Here is a 12,079-nt window from a genome sequence, read left to right on the forward strand (position 1 = left end):
ATATAAAACAGAATTCGTCATTAATAAATGTTGTCGCTAAGTTCTGATTTCTGTAATCAGCCAGACGGTTTTATTACAGCATTAAACAAGAAGTACTATCACAAGCAGAAATATTGACGGCGGCTAGTCTGTCTGATGCAATATTGTTTTGATCTCTGGGGCAACAATTGCGCTATGTATTTTAAATTTAAACTGTAACAATGAAACCAATCGATAAGTAAACCGATTAGAATACCAGTGTTGCAAGTGTTTGACGGTGCAGTGCTGAAAAGCACGCGCAGTTTGTAGCTAATTTGTTTGTTGCGTGTTGTGCTTGCTTAAGTTGTTTGAATTAAAATAGCAAAATTACTTACATATAATTTAAATAATGTTTTGATGGTAGCTCATAAGTATTACACTTGTAATATGAGCATTTATTTAACCCTTATATGCCTTTTGGGCCTTTCAAGCATCGGTTAGTATGTCGAGCTCAGCTCAAGCCACACCCAAGCTCCAAATTGTGGCTTAATGTGATTCACTACAATCAAATAAACTTTGACAATATCCACTTTTTAATTACAGCGCTTGCCCAATTCAATGATCTGGAACAACGAAATTGCGTTATACCCAAAATTTTACAAGGATCTTGGTTTTCCTGGGAGGTAGGTTTACCTACCCAAACTGTAATTGATGCTACTTCTATGTCGAGGCGTGGCTACTGTATTAACTATAGACGCTACCACGGTGACGAATACTCATTCGTATTTAAAGAAAGAACCGAAAGTTGCTATCACTGCGTCCATGCAATTATACGCACATTAAATATATTTGAGAAATACGAAGGTCCTTGTGTAAGCCTGCCAACTGGACAGGAGCCCTCGGTTGAAAATGTGTGCAAGGGTATTAAGGATGATCAGCAGCTAATAACATTATTCAATGAAAACTTCGTGCCAATTAATTGTCGCTCATCTCTGGAGGGTGTCTGGCATTTTACATATCAAGTAAGTATTTAACATGGCTTCAAGACACAACTTGATTAGTTAATAATGGACCCCTTATTTATAGAATCGATTCAGATTCACGGGCTCGTGTGATAAACCGGATGCACGAATTCAGTCTTGTCAAACCGCTGGCACACAGTTTCTTATACAGAATCAAAAGTTCAACATAACTTATCAAAAGTGTGAGGGCATGCAGGGCACCTTCAGCGGTACGGTAGAGTTTAGTTGTATGGGCGATTGGTTTGTGGGCAAGAATCATTACTTTGCTGTTGCCAACACCAAAGAGTCACGCAAGGATGAAAAGTTCCGCTGCTTCCTAAAGAATCGCGACGATGATCTATATGTGGGTGTGTCTATCACTGCGGAGTGTAATATATTAAAGACACCAGAAAATTCGCCCGAGCGTCTTAAGCTGACACCAGTCAAGGCAGAGTTTGTGGAACCAGGCTGTACACTACCACAAAATTTCTCCGGAGACTGGGTTAACACAGCGAATATTGATGCCGATGTATCCATTAGTGAGACGCACATCAATGAAACATATTACCCCGACAGAGCACGATATCGCAAAACGATTTACGTTTGCCGTGAACGTCGTGGTAATCGTGTGATGATGGCCCGCCTCACAGTAGACGGTTGCCAAAAGGACTATGTGTGCTTTGACTTTATGCCCAGGCATCATAATATCATACGGTATCGCAAGGGTCTTGCTGTCATTAAGGATGATTTTAGCACGGTGTGCTCTTGGGTGCAGTTTCCAAATTCCGAAGCATGGAAATATGACTTGTTCCTTGCTAAAAATCCAGTACCTGTTCGTTGCCCGGTAGCAGGCAAGTTTAATTTCACGCAGAGAGGCGAACATCCTTTTAGAACCAGGTCAGTAGCTAGCTATATACTTAATTATGCTTAATTTGAGTTATTTTTATAATTTCCTTCTAGAATTCTTGGTGGCGTCACACTGAGTCCACGTCCTGACATACACTGTAAACAGAACATTTCTGATTTATCAGTGTGCGATACTGATCAAAAAGAGTTGGCTGTCGATGAAAACTACTGCTTATCTGTGGACCATTTGGGAAGACCTGTAGATATCTACAGCGATCCTGATTATCGTATGAAATGCATTGGCTTTTGGAAAGAGAATCTTAAATCATATCTAATTACGTACGATGACTTGGATCCGCTTTCCAAATACCGTTGCTGGGTATATCAACGTGCCGACCTGAACCGTGTGCTTATGTCTCAGGCTGTTGGTGCATTCTGCAAACTAAACCAAGATGTCACGTCATGGAATCATTCAGAAGGCGCTGCAGTTGCCATTGATGCTGTTGAGTATGAGCGTGAGAGAGACGATTGTCCTATGTATTTCGACGACGGCTTAAATCCTTGGAGGCCTTCCGACGCTTCAAACATAGTGTTTGACTGGGATTTCTACAAGTCTGGAGCAATTCGCTTAGCCTGGGCTTTTAGTACTGTACAGGCTGCTTTTGCCACTTGCATTGCTTTTATGCTAGCCAGGCATTTAGTCGCGTAATCTATTAAGTATATACATACGTTTAAAGTGTCCGTCCCTCGAATTCGAGAATAGTATATATTTCAAATGTTTGTGCCTTTAAATTGCAACGCCTAAGTGACAATTATAAATCACAACTTCTGCATCACTTTAGTTGCTAAGTAAAGTCATAATTAGAGATTTTACAGCTCTCAATTATGCTTCGAAACGCATAATTTATACCTGCCGTCCGTAAAAGAATCTCAAATTTGTACAAACGATTTTCACAATTCAATAAAATGTGTACACAACCATTTTTTGCGCGACTCTTCTTTTTAAAACCAATTTAATCGATAACTTGATGCTGACATCGATAACAGTAAGACAAGCCCATTTTCAGTGCTGTATAATTGGACAAAAAGGAGTCGGCTGTTCTACGCAAAGGAAGGTGTATTTATTTCTTGCGGGTAATCCACTATTTTGGTTGATCCATCAATAATCAAAAATGTTTTCCCTGGTACTTCGTGATGCTGCTCGCAGAAATGGTAGGTATATTATACCATATCCGAATGAATTTTATCTATTCACCGCCTTTATTATATAACCTTTATTAAATCAGCTGCGAATCTTGTTAAGTCGTCGCGCCTTACTCCGCTAAAGGCCTACTCCACTATTGTGGCAAACACAGAACGTCAGGTTTTGGCTAAACCTCTGGCCCTGGTCAAGAATGTAGCGGTGTGTTTATTAAATTAAGATTAATCGAGGTTGTTACTATATACTCGTTAATCTCTTTTTAGCCAGTGGTCGTGCGAAATATTTCTGCTAGTGCTCCTAAAATGGCTGCTGCTGGTGGCAACCACACTACTTTGTGGACTGTGGAGAGAGTTGTATCTGCAGCTCTATTGGGTGTTATTCCTGGCGCATTCATCTTTCCGTCGCAAGTGATGGATGCATTGTTGGCAATTTCTGTAGTGATACACAACTATTGGTAAGAGCCACTGCGAACTGCTAAATCTATACTGAGATTAACCTGTTAACTTTTTAGGGGTATTGAAGCATTAGTTGTGGACTACATGCGTCCATCTGTAGTCGGCAATGTATTGCCTAAGCTTGCACACGGTGCTCTCATCCTGATATCTATGGCCGCATTGGGCGGTCTGTTTTACTACATCAAAAACGATGTTGGTCTAGTTAACGGAATCAAACGTTTCTGGGCGATTAAAGGCAGTGAAGCTTAAAAACGACACACGTGGATACGACATTTGCTTATTAAGTCATTACCAGTAAATAAAACTTGTTAAAAGGTTGAAGAATTGTATTAAAACGCTCGATTTTACATAGGACAGCACTAAAGTGATTTGGTGATGGAGATAAAAACAATAACAGGCACCTTTTGTTACGTATATTCGTATTTACAATAAACATTTATGTATGGCTATTGTCAATTTCGGGTCATGACTGAGCCTCCACGTTGTTTGCATAGAATATTCTTAATGCGTCCCATTGTTTAGTATGCAGTAAAATATGTGGACGACACTGACGCATGTGTGCTACCGCCTGATCGGGTGTCCAGCCGTTTTTCTATTTAAAATAATAATGTAAAAATAAATCTTGTATATATTTTTTTATCTTACATACCAGCATTAGATAGCAGCCCACTAAGGTTGCACTTCGAGTACGACCTGCCTTACAATGTACATAAACCGAACCAATATTTTCCGGATGCTGTGTACTGTTTAATCTAGTTATGCGCTTGGACAGTGGTAAGAAACGGTTTATAAACTCCACACCACGGTACAGCTTCTCTTGGTTGGGTGACTCGAATATGTCTGTAGTGGCTAGTTGTAAAAATTCTATGCCCAGAGCCTTCCACTTGGGTGAATCGTTGGAGAAGGCACTTAATTCGTAATCCTCGTTCATGGAAACCACAGCTTTCATGTTCTCCTTTTGAATTAACTGTTGACCAGTAATAATTGAAAATAATTTCCAAACCTTAATTATAGAGCATCACTTACGTCATTTGCCTGAGTTCGAAAAGGCAGAGCACCAAGTATAACATTTTCATCAATTCGATCGTACCAATTCCTTGCTGTAGCCTTTTCCATAAGCACATTGTAGAGTAGTGTGGGATAGAAGGATACACGCGCAAGCATTGCCGCCTAGGGATTGCAGGTGTTTTCGTGGAGAAAGGGAAAGGGTAAAAATTACGTTTGTAGGCCTGAAATGCTAGTGGCAACAGCTGTAAACTTTCACCAGTTTTGGCAGTTGAGTATGAGCACGCAAGCACGACTGGATTGTTTGGAGCGCGACTTGAAACTGGTTTCAAAGCCCAGCAAATGTTGCTGCTCGCATTCGCATTGCCTGTAGATATTTATAGTTAATTCTACGCATAAGCTTACACTCATTTCCATGCTTTTGTTTATTATTCTGGGGCTGAAAAGAACAATAAGTCACACGATTTAAAACCGTCCACGTATATTTATTACTTTGATATTAGATTCGTGTATTAATTTTAGCCGCTGATCTGCTATCAGCTTATTTGCATTGCCCAACTGTGGAGTTATTCAGCACTGATAGACTTAGAGATGAGCCCTCATTAATGCTTGTGATATCAATCACCTCTTTTAATCACACCATATTTAATAAACTGCTTATTCAATATTTGTTGTATATAAAAATTATGCCCTTTTTTCACACTTTGTTCTTAAATTTAACTTTTTTAAAATATAATGGATTTATATTTGTAATATATGGCGTGACCTCATCACCTATTTGAAAGTCACTCTGTAGCTCAGCTCTGGTCTTTCGACGTTTTCCAGCACTAGGAAGAAATTATTGTTGCAACAATTACAAGATTCTTAATCTTACGTGTGAAAAATAGTTAGCGTTCGTCAGTAAACTTTTAGGCAAAGATTCGGCAACTGCACTGATAAAAAATGTGCCAGCGATAAAACAAACTGGGAGAAACGAACGGTGAAAAAGTAATCAGTGTGTGCACAAAAGAAAAAGTAAATAACACAACACGTCAGAGCTCAAAAGACAGGGGAGAGACAAATCAAAGATATCAAAATTTATAGTATATTTAACACTAATCTTAATGTGCCATTCTCTCACACATATAGGGACACGTTTAGTATGATGAGGCAGTCCAATTTTTTGTTGAGCATATTGCTATTCTTGGTGATTTCACGGGGCCAGCTGTTGCGAGCCGAATTGCAGGGGCCTACCAACACGATAGACAGACCAACAAATGGGGTCGAGGCCAATACCGGCACAGTGCCCCCCTCTGCAACTGAGCCACAGGGAAAAGCTGATGCTGATGAGATTAAAACAGCTGACCAGGATACAACAGCATCTGCCGCAACTGACTCAACGACTCCCGGCAGCAATGATCGCAAAGCGGCTAAGCTGAAGGATGCTGAGTTTGCGCCACGTACCAAAATAATGTCATCAGCGTTATTTGAGCGCTTGTGGAATGACAGTGTAAAGAAGCAACAACTTCTTAAAGCTCAAATTGAAGCGATTGAAGCACGAAAACCGTCCGTCGAACCCACAGACCTAACGCCCGAACAAATCGAGGGTATGTTGTCCAGCTGTTTTAATATTTAGTTATTAATTTACGTTGTACACTTTGCAGCTCAAAGTCTTTATGATAATGCCATGGAAATGCTGGCCAAGCCCCGCACAGACAAGCGTGTAGCATTTACGCTGCTGCAAAAGGCTGCTGCATTTAATCATCTTAAGGCCCGCGCTGAACTAGCCTGGGCTGCGCTGCTTGGACATTGGACATCCTTTGATTTTCAGCATGCGGCCGAAGAGTTTGAGACGTTGGCAAACCAAGGCGTTCCAGAAGCTCATATGGGTCTTGGATTTTTGTACTCTATTGGCGTGGGTGGCAAAAATGTAAGCCAGCCTCTAGCGCTTATACACTACACCCTGGCATCTTTGGGTGATCATACACTTGCTCAAATGGCCATCGGCTATCGCTATTTGTATGGCATCAATGTGCCAGTTAGCTGCGAAAAAGCTTTGGTTCAATATAAGCGTGTGGCCAAGAAAGTAGCATCCAAGGTGACGTTTGCTAATGGGCCCATTGTGCATCGTGTTAGACTGCTTGATGAGCAAGAGAATCCCGGCAGTCAGGAGACTGAAATTGTAGACTACTATCAGCTGCTGGCTGACAAGGGAGATGTGCAGTCGCAAGTTGGTTTGGGTCAATTATACTATCAAGGCGGCAAAGCCACAGAACAGGATCATCAAAAGGCGTTGGAGTATTTTACATTAGCAGCCAATGCAGGTAATGCCATAGGCTTTGCTTTCCTGGGTAAACTCTATCTAGAGGGCAGCGAGCAAATCAAAGCGGACAATGACACAGCTTTTAAGGTAACATATTCACAAATCTTAATAATTTCAATAATCAAAACAAGATTTTTTTACACAGTACTTTTCGAAAGCATCCGAAATGGGCGATCCAGTGGGTCAGAGCGGCTTGGGTCTTATGTACTTAAAAGGCTTGGGCGTGCCCAAGGATTCTATTAAAGCCTTATCTTACTTTACACAAGCTGCTGATCAGGGTTGGGTTGATGGACAGCTTCAATTAGGAACCATGTATTTCAGTATGTTTACTATAAAGTTCTGATTTCTATCACTTTATTAATTTTTTTTTTTCAGCTGGGAACGGTGTTAAGACTGACTATAAGCTGGCGCTGAAGTATTTCAATCTGGCTACGCAGTCTGGTCATGTCTTGGCCTATTACAACCTGGGAATAATGCATGCCTATGGCATGGGAATGCTACGCTCCTGTCCGGCTGCTGTGGAGGTAATTAATGCATTTAAAAGTCTAGCTTAAATTAAACTCGGCTTGTTTGCAGTTCTTCAAAAACGTAGCGGAACGTGGTCGCTGGAGCAGCAGACTGATGCATGCGTACAGCGACTATAAACATAATCGCATTGATGAGGCCTACATGCAGTACTCGCTAATGGCCGAGGTGGGCTATGAGGTGGCACAGAGTAATGCAGCTTTTCTTCTTGATCGCGAAGAGGTGCATGTTTTTAACGATAGACATGAGGATTTGATTCGTGCATTCTACTATTGGAAACGTGCTGCCGGGCAAGGATATTCCGCGGCACAGGTTAAGCTTGGCGATTACTATTACTATGGTTGGGGCACTAAAACAGATTTTGAAACGGCTGCAGCACTTTACAGGTAAGCCGATGCAATAGAATTATAACTTAATATATAATATTCATTTATTATACAGAAAAGCATCGGAGCAACAGTATAATGCTCAAGCCATGTTCAACTTGGGTTACATGCATGAGCAAGGCTTAGGCATGAAAAAGGATTGGCATTTAGCCAAGCGTTTGTATGATTTGGCAGCCGAAACAAATTCAGATGCTAAAGTCCCTGTAGCTATAGCGTTGTTTAAGCTACAAATGTTAACAAAAATTGAGGCAGTTAAAGAGGTAAGCAACTGCATATAAACAAATTTGATTTAATAGCTTTATAAATAAATTCTTCCGCTCCACAGTCACCCTATAGATTTATTTTCTATATGGATGAAAATATTGCTGCCAATTGGGATCTTTACATGATTACCATACTGACTTTATTGCTAGGCATTATAATGTATACAAGACGACCATTCCAACAGCAGGAGCAAGCGCAGGCTCAAGCACAGCAGCAGCCAGAACCAGGGAATAACTTGGCTGCTGTGCCCAATAACGCCGCACAGCCAACAGCTGAATCTGCGCCATCCACAACTAATACGGCAGCTACTTCAGCTGCTGCCGATAGCGCTGCGGCTACGAGCACAGCGACAGCAGCAGCATCAACTATGAGCGAGGCGTCTAGTGGGACAGCGACTGCTGGGAATTCGTCCACGGCGAGCAGCAGTAATACACTAGATCCCACTGATTAGTCTTAATAAATTTGGTAAAAATCATCCTTAGTTTAATTAGTGACCATGTAAATATTTATCATCTATTTTTTTATCATTTCTAAATGGAATTATTAGATATTTGAAAAAACCAAAATTCAAAAATATCTTACTCAAAATATATGCGTGTTGTACTGATAAAGCTGCTCATCTAAGATGCGATTTCTAAACTGCATATGGTGACTCCATTTTTTGTTAATATTTATTACTTCGACGTTTGACATGATTATAATCATAATTAATTTGCGTGTTATAAACCTAAGCATAGTAGTTAAGATTAGCTTTCTTCTTGGACTGCACCTCCATTATAGCGTCCATGAAATCTTCGTGTGTCACCGATGTGGCTGAACGACGCAAGGCAATCATACCTGCCTCAACGCACACTGCTTTGCATTGGGCACCATTGAAATCATCTGTGGAACGTGAGAGCTCCTCAAAGTTAACATCATTGCTCACATTCATCTTTCGCGAATGTATTTGCATAATACGAGCGCGTGCCTCCTCATTAGGATGTGGGAACTCGATCTTACGATCCAAGCGACCTGAACGCAGCAGTGCAGGGTCAAGAATGTCCACACGATTCGTTGCGGCAATTACTTTGATGTCTGCAGTAGAGCTGAAACCGTCCAATTGATTCAGAAGCTCCAACATGGTGCGCTGCACCTCACGATCACCGGCCTTCTCTGAATCGAAACGTTTTGTGCCAATGGCATCCAACTCATCTATGAAAATTATGGCAGGTGCCTTTTCCTTGGCAAGCGCGAAAGCATCGCGCACTAACTTGGCGCCATCACCAATAAACATTTGCACAAGTTGTGGGCCAGCCAGCTTAAGAAAGGTGGATTTAGTCTGTGCTGCGCAAGCACGAGCCAGCAGCGTCTTACCAGTGCCAGGCGGGCCATATAATAGAACACCTGGAAGAAGATTCTTTTTAACATTGCAAATCATGTCTTTTGAATAATTTGATTTACCTTTTGGTGGATGGATTCCCAAATTTTTAAACTTATCCTTATGTGTCATGGGCAACACTACGGCTTCAATCAGTTCCTGTATTTGTTTATCCAGACCACCAATATCGGAGTACTGCTCAGTTGGGCGCTCATCGACCTCCATTGCCTTGACGCGTGCATCGTACTCAGCTGGCAAAGTTTCCAAAATCAAATACGAGTCCTTGTTAACGCCCACCAAATCGCCGGGTTTTAGTTTCTCCGCATCGACGAGACCAATGACTGGCAAGAAATATGCCTGTCGTGTTGAAGTCTTTATAACGGCGCATTTTCCTTTGCGTTGGTTATCCAATACAGTAACAGAGCCGTCATCCTCCTCTTCTTGTGGATCCACATCCAAAAGCTCTATAACGTTGGACACCAGATACGGCAGCGTCTTGTTAACCTAAAACATTAAAGCTGTAAGCAAAGATATCTTCAAAAAGTGGCACTGTGTAATAACTACCTTTATCTTTTCTGTATTATCTTTGATTTTCTCGTTTTGAGCTTGAATTTCGTGTGTAATACGCATGACTTCACTTTTCATTATTTTGATTTCATTATCCATCAGCCGCGTCCTGCTTACAATCTCGTCCGTTGCCATACGCAGCACCTCTTCACCCAGAGATTCTTCACCATCCTCCCATATAGATTTATCTTCCAGAGTTTGCGCCATTGTTAATAAATTTGTTTATAAAAAAAGCTGGGTAAATGCAAATCTTATGCTGTGGCTGCTTCGCTTAATTTTTTGACCGATGACTTGTAATATTTCGTGTTGTATTTTTCTTCAATGGCAACTTTGACAGTACTTAGTGTTGTAAAATGTTGCACACGCTTAAATATCGCATAATTGCGTGTGTATTAGCTTATCGATAGTTGACCGCTTAACACACTGTTCTGGCTTGAAGGGAACGCTTTTTTTCGCATACAAGATTTGCCAAATTACAATTCAGATATATTCAAATTGTTATTAACATGGCCGAAAATAATGGTAAGGGTGAGCGCAATAATATGTCAATACCGCATAAGGAACTATTCAAGTGGGCACTGTAAATACATTGTCGCCGCCCAAGGCAGATAGCCTAGCTTACATGTACATGCATGTGTGTATGCACAATATAAATAAAAACTCCTTTTTTTTCTTTTAGAAGCGTCGGTGGAAACCAACTGCTTCAAAGGTGGTTTTACGTTAAAGGCTTCGCGACTGGGTGGAGCAGTATTGCGCCCAGCAATGCTTGGTGAATCCGCGGTGCTGGGCAGTCAAAGCATTAACAACAGCAACAATAGTTCTGCGTCGACAGTGACCGGCAGTGACAAGACTGACGAGAAAAACATTGTAGTTAATCCGTTTCTGCGTGAGCAAAGGGAAGATGAAGACGCATCTGCCGCGATTGTAGAGTCTTCTGGAAAATCAGAGAAATCTGATAAGGATGATGATGAGATTGATGAGCGGCAGGATCCATTAGCCATGCTACGTAATAACGGCATCGAGCGCACTAACATATTCGCTGCTGCCAAGACAAACTTGCCAAGTGTGCAGACAAGTGGGTTTATCTTTGGCCAAAACGTGCATGAGCGCGTCATAGGAGTGAGTAACTCAATCGAAATACAAATGTGCTAGTAGTATTTCTTATTCCTATGTTTTATCTTAGGAAAATATAAGCACAGAAATGAGTACGGAAGCAGGCACATCGAACGAGGCGGAAGCGACTACTTCGCAGTCGCTCTTCTCCAGCGTTATTCAGAAGGCAGCCCAATCGACAGACAACCACAAGGAGACTTCCGAAGCAAAGAGTTTAAACGATGTGGCGCGGGAGTACGAGGAAAGTCGCGCGCAGAAACGCAAATACGAGGAGGTTGAGACGTTCACAGGCGAGGAAAACGAACTCAACATTGCTGATGTGAGCTGTAAGCTGTTTGCCTTCATCAATAGCAACTGGGAGGAGCGTGGACGCGGCAGCCTGCGTCTCAATGATGCAAAAGACGAGCGCGATTGTTCCCGCGTCGTTTTTCGCACCTCAGGCAATCTACGTCTGGTGCTGAACACTAAAGTCTGGGCAGCGATGGTGGCGGAGCGCGCTAGTCAAAAATCACTACGTCTAACTGCCATGGACAATACGGGCACTGTTAAGATCTTCTTGGCCATGGGCCGACCGGCTGATATTGCTCAAGTGCACAAGGCGCTAAGCGAGCGTATTGCCAAGCGCAAACAAACGCATCCGGAGGAATGCGTCGTAGAGCAGACTAAAAACGGCATTTCGTCCGGCAGCTGCGCCGAAAGCGCACAACCCGAATCCACTACCAACGATGATGATGATGAGCATGACGACGATGCTTCAGTAATGTCAAGCGATGCAATGCCCTCATCTAGTACTAATACTACTACATCTACTGCCGTGTCGGCTGAGGCAGACAGTAATGAGCCCAGCCCTAAAAAGGCGCTTGTTCAGGCGGACAGCAGTGAAGATGCGGCTGTGCCGACTGTAGATGTCGATGCCTGTGCCGAGGCCGAACCCAAGGAGGCCGCATAAGAATCCTTTAATTACTTTATTTTTTTTCATTTCACCAACTTTAATATTGTTTGCAAAGTCTCTACGGAAAATAAGATGAATCAACATTTGCTAACTAAATAAAACACATTATAGATTATTATAAATTAATTATAATAATTTATTAATAAT

General features: G+C 41.8%; 6 protein-coding genes across 10 annotated transcripts; 4 read left to right on the top strand and 2 right to left on the bottom strand.

Moving 5' to 3' along the window:
* The first annotated feature begins 334 nt into the window (after positions 1-334).
* On the top strand, positions 335-2,780 carry LOC108603346. Its single transcript, XM_017992077.1, has 4 exons — positions 335-454; positions 562-980; positions 1,045-1,856; positions 1,920-2,780. Exons 1-4 carry the CDS (start codon positions 376-378, stop codon positions 2,512-2,514), a joined length of 1,905 nt encoding a protein of 634 aa, XP_017847566.1. The 5' UTR covers positions 335-375; the 3' UTR covers positions 2,515-2,780.
* A 99-nt stretch (positions 2,781-2,879) lies between these two features.
* On the top strand, positions 2,880-3,917 carry LOC108601842 (succinate dehydrogenase [ubiquinone] cytochrome b small subunit, mitochondrial). 2 transcript variants are annotated; one of them, XM_017989789.1, is made up of 5 exons: positions 2,880-3,017; positions 3,092-3,207; positions 3,270-3,460; positions 3,518-3,755; positions 3,814-3,917. In XM_017989789.1, the coding sequence occupies exons 1-4, from the start codon at positions 2,978-2,980 to the stop codon at positions 3,708-3,710; spliced, it is 540 nt and encodes a 179-aa protein (XP_017845278.1). In that variant the 5' UTR covers positions 2,880-2,977; the 3' UTR covers positions 3,711-3,755; positions 3,814-3,917. The 2 variants fall into 2 exon arrangements, with proteins under 2 accessions (XP_017845278.1, XP_017845276.1); XM_017989787.1 differs by lacking the exon at positions 3,814-3,917 and having other exon boundaries at positions 3,518-3,785.
* Positions 3,901-5,035, bottom strand: LOC108601841 (phosphatidylglycerophosphatase and protein-tyrosine phosphatase 1). Its single transcript, XM_017989786.1, has 4 exons — positions 4,872-5,035; positions 4,488-4,631; positions 4,111-4,428; positions 3,901-4,053 (listed from the first exon to the last, which is right to left on the bottom strand). Exons 1-4 carry the CDS (start codon positions 4,881-4,883, stop codon positions 3,925-3,927), a joined length of 603 nt encoding a protein of 200 aa, XP_017845275.1. The 5' UTR covers positions 4,884-5,035; the 3' UTR covers positions 3,901-3,924.
* A 269-nt stretch (positions 5,036-5,304) lies between these two features.
* Positions 5,305-8,471, top strand: LOC108603244 (protein sel-1 homolog 1). 3 transcript variants are annotated; one of them, XM_017991871.1, is made up of 8 exons: positions 5,305-5,480; positions 5,595-6,052; positions 6,110-6,855; positions 6,914-7,088; positions 7,144-7,292; positions 7,345-7,679; positions 7,735-7,939; positions 8,005-8,471. In XM_017991871.1, exons 2-8 carry the CDS (start codon positions 5,608-5,610, stop codon positions 8,392-8,394), a joined length of 2,445 nt encoding a protein of 814 aa, XP_017847360.1. In that variant the 5' UTR covers positions 5,305-5,480; positions 5,595-5,607; the 3' UTR covers positions 8,395-8,471. The 3 variants fall into 3 exon arrangements, with proteins under 3 accessions (XP_017847360.1, XP_017847362.1, XP_017847361.1); XM_017991873.1 differs by having other exon boundaries at positions 5,305-5,453; XM_017991872.1 differs by lacking the exon at positions 5,305-5,480 and having other exon boundaries at positions 5,499-6,052.
* Positions 8,472-8,596: 125 nt separating this feature from the next.
* On the bottom strand, positions 8,597-10,074 carry LOC108603246 (26S proteasome regulatory subunit 6A-B). Its single transcript, XM_017991877.1, has 3 exons — positions 9,865-10,074; positions 9,384-9,804; positions 8,597-9,326 (listed from the first exon to the last, which is right to left on the bottom strand). The coding sequence occupies exons 1-3, from the start codon at positions 10,072-10,074 to the stop codon at positions 8,671-8,673; spliced, it is 1,287 nt and encodes a 428-aa protein (XP_017847366.1). The 3' UTR covers positions 8,597-8,670.
* A 208-nt stretch (positions 10,075-10,282) lies between these two features.
* On the top strand, positions 10,283-12,031 carry LOC108603245 (ran-binding protein 3). Of its 2 annotated transcripts, none has more exons than XM_017991876.1 (3): positions 10,283-10,389; positions 10,547-10,986; positions 11,051-12,031. In XM_017991876.1, exons 1-3 carry the CDS (start codon positions 10,374-10,376, stop codon positions 11,927-11,929), a joined length of 1,335 nt encoding a protein of 444 aa, XP_017847365.1. In that variant the 5' UTR covers positions 10,283-10,373; the 3' UTR covers positions 11,930-12,031. The 2 variants fall into 2 exon arrangements, with proteins under 2 accessions (XP_017847365.1, XP_017847363.1); XM_017991874.1 differs by having other exon boundaries at positions 10,289-10,395.
* Positions 12,032-12,079: the final 48 nt, after the last annotated feature.

Source organism: Drosophila busckii, chromosome 3R (genome assembly GCF_011750605.1).
Source record: "Drosophila busckii strain San Diego stock center, stock number 13000-0081.31 chromosome 3R, ASM1175060v1, whole genome shotgun sequence".
Lineage (NCBI taxonomy): Eukaryota > Metazoa > Arthropoda > Insecta > Diptera > Drosophilidae > Drosophila > Drosophila busckii.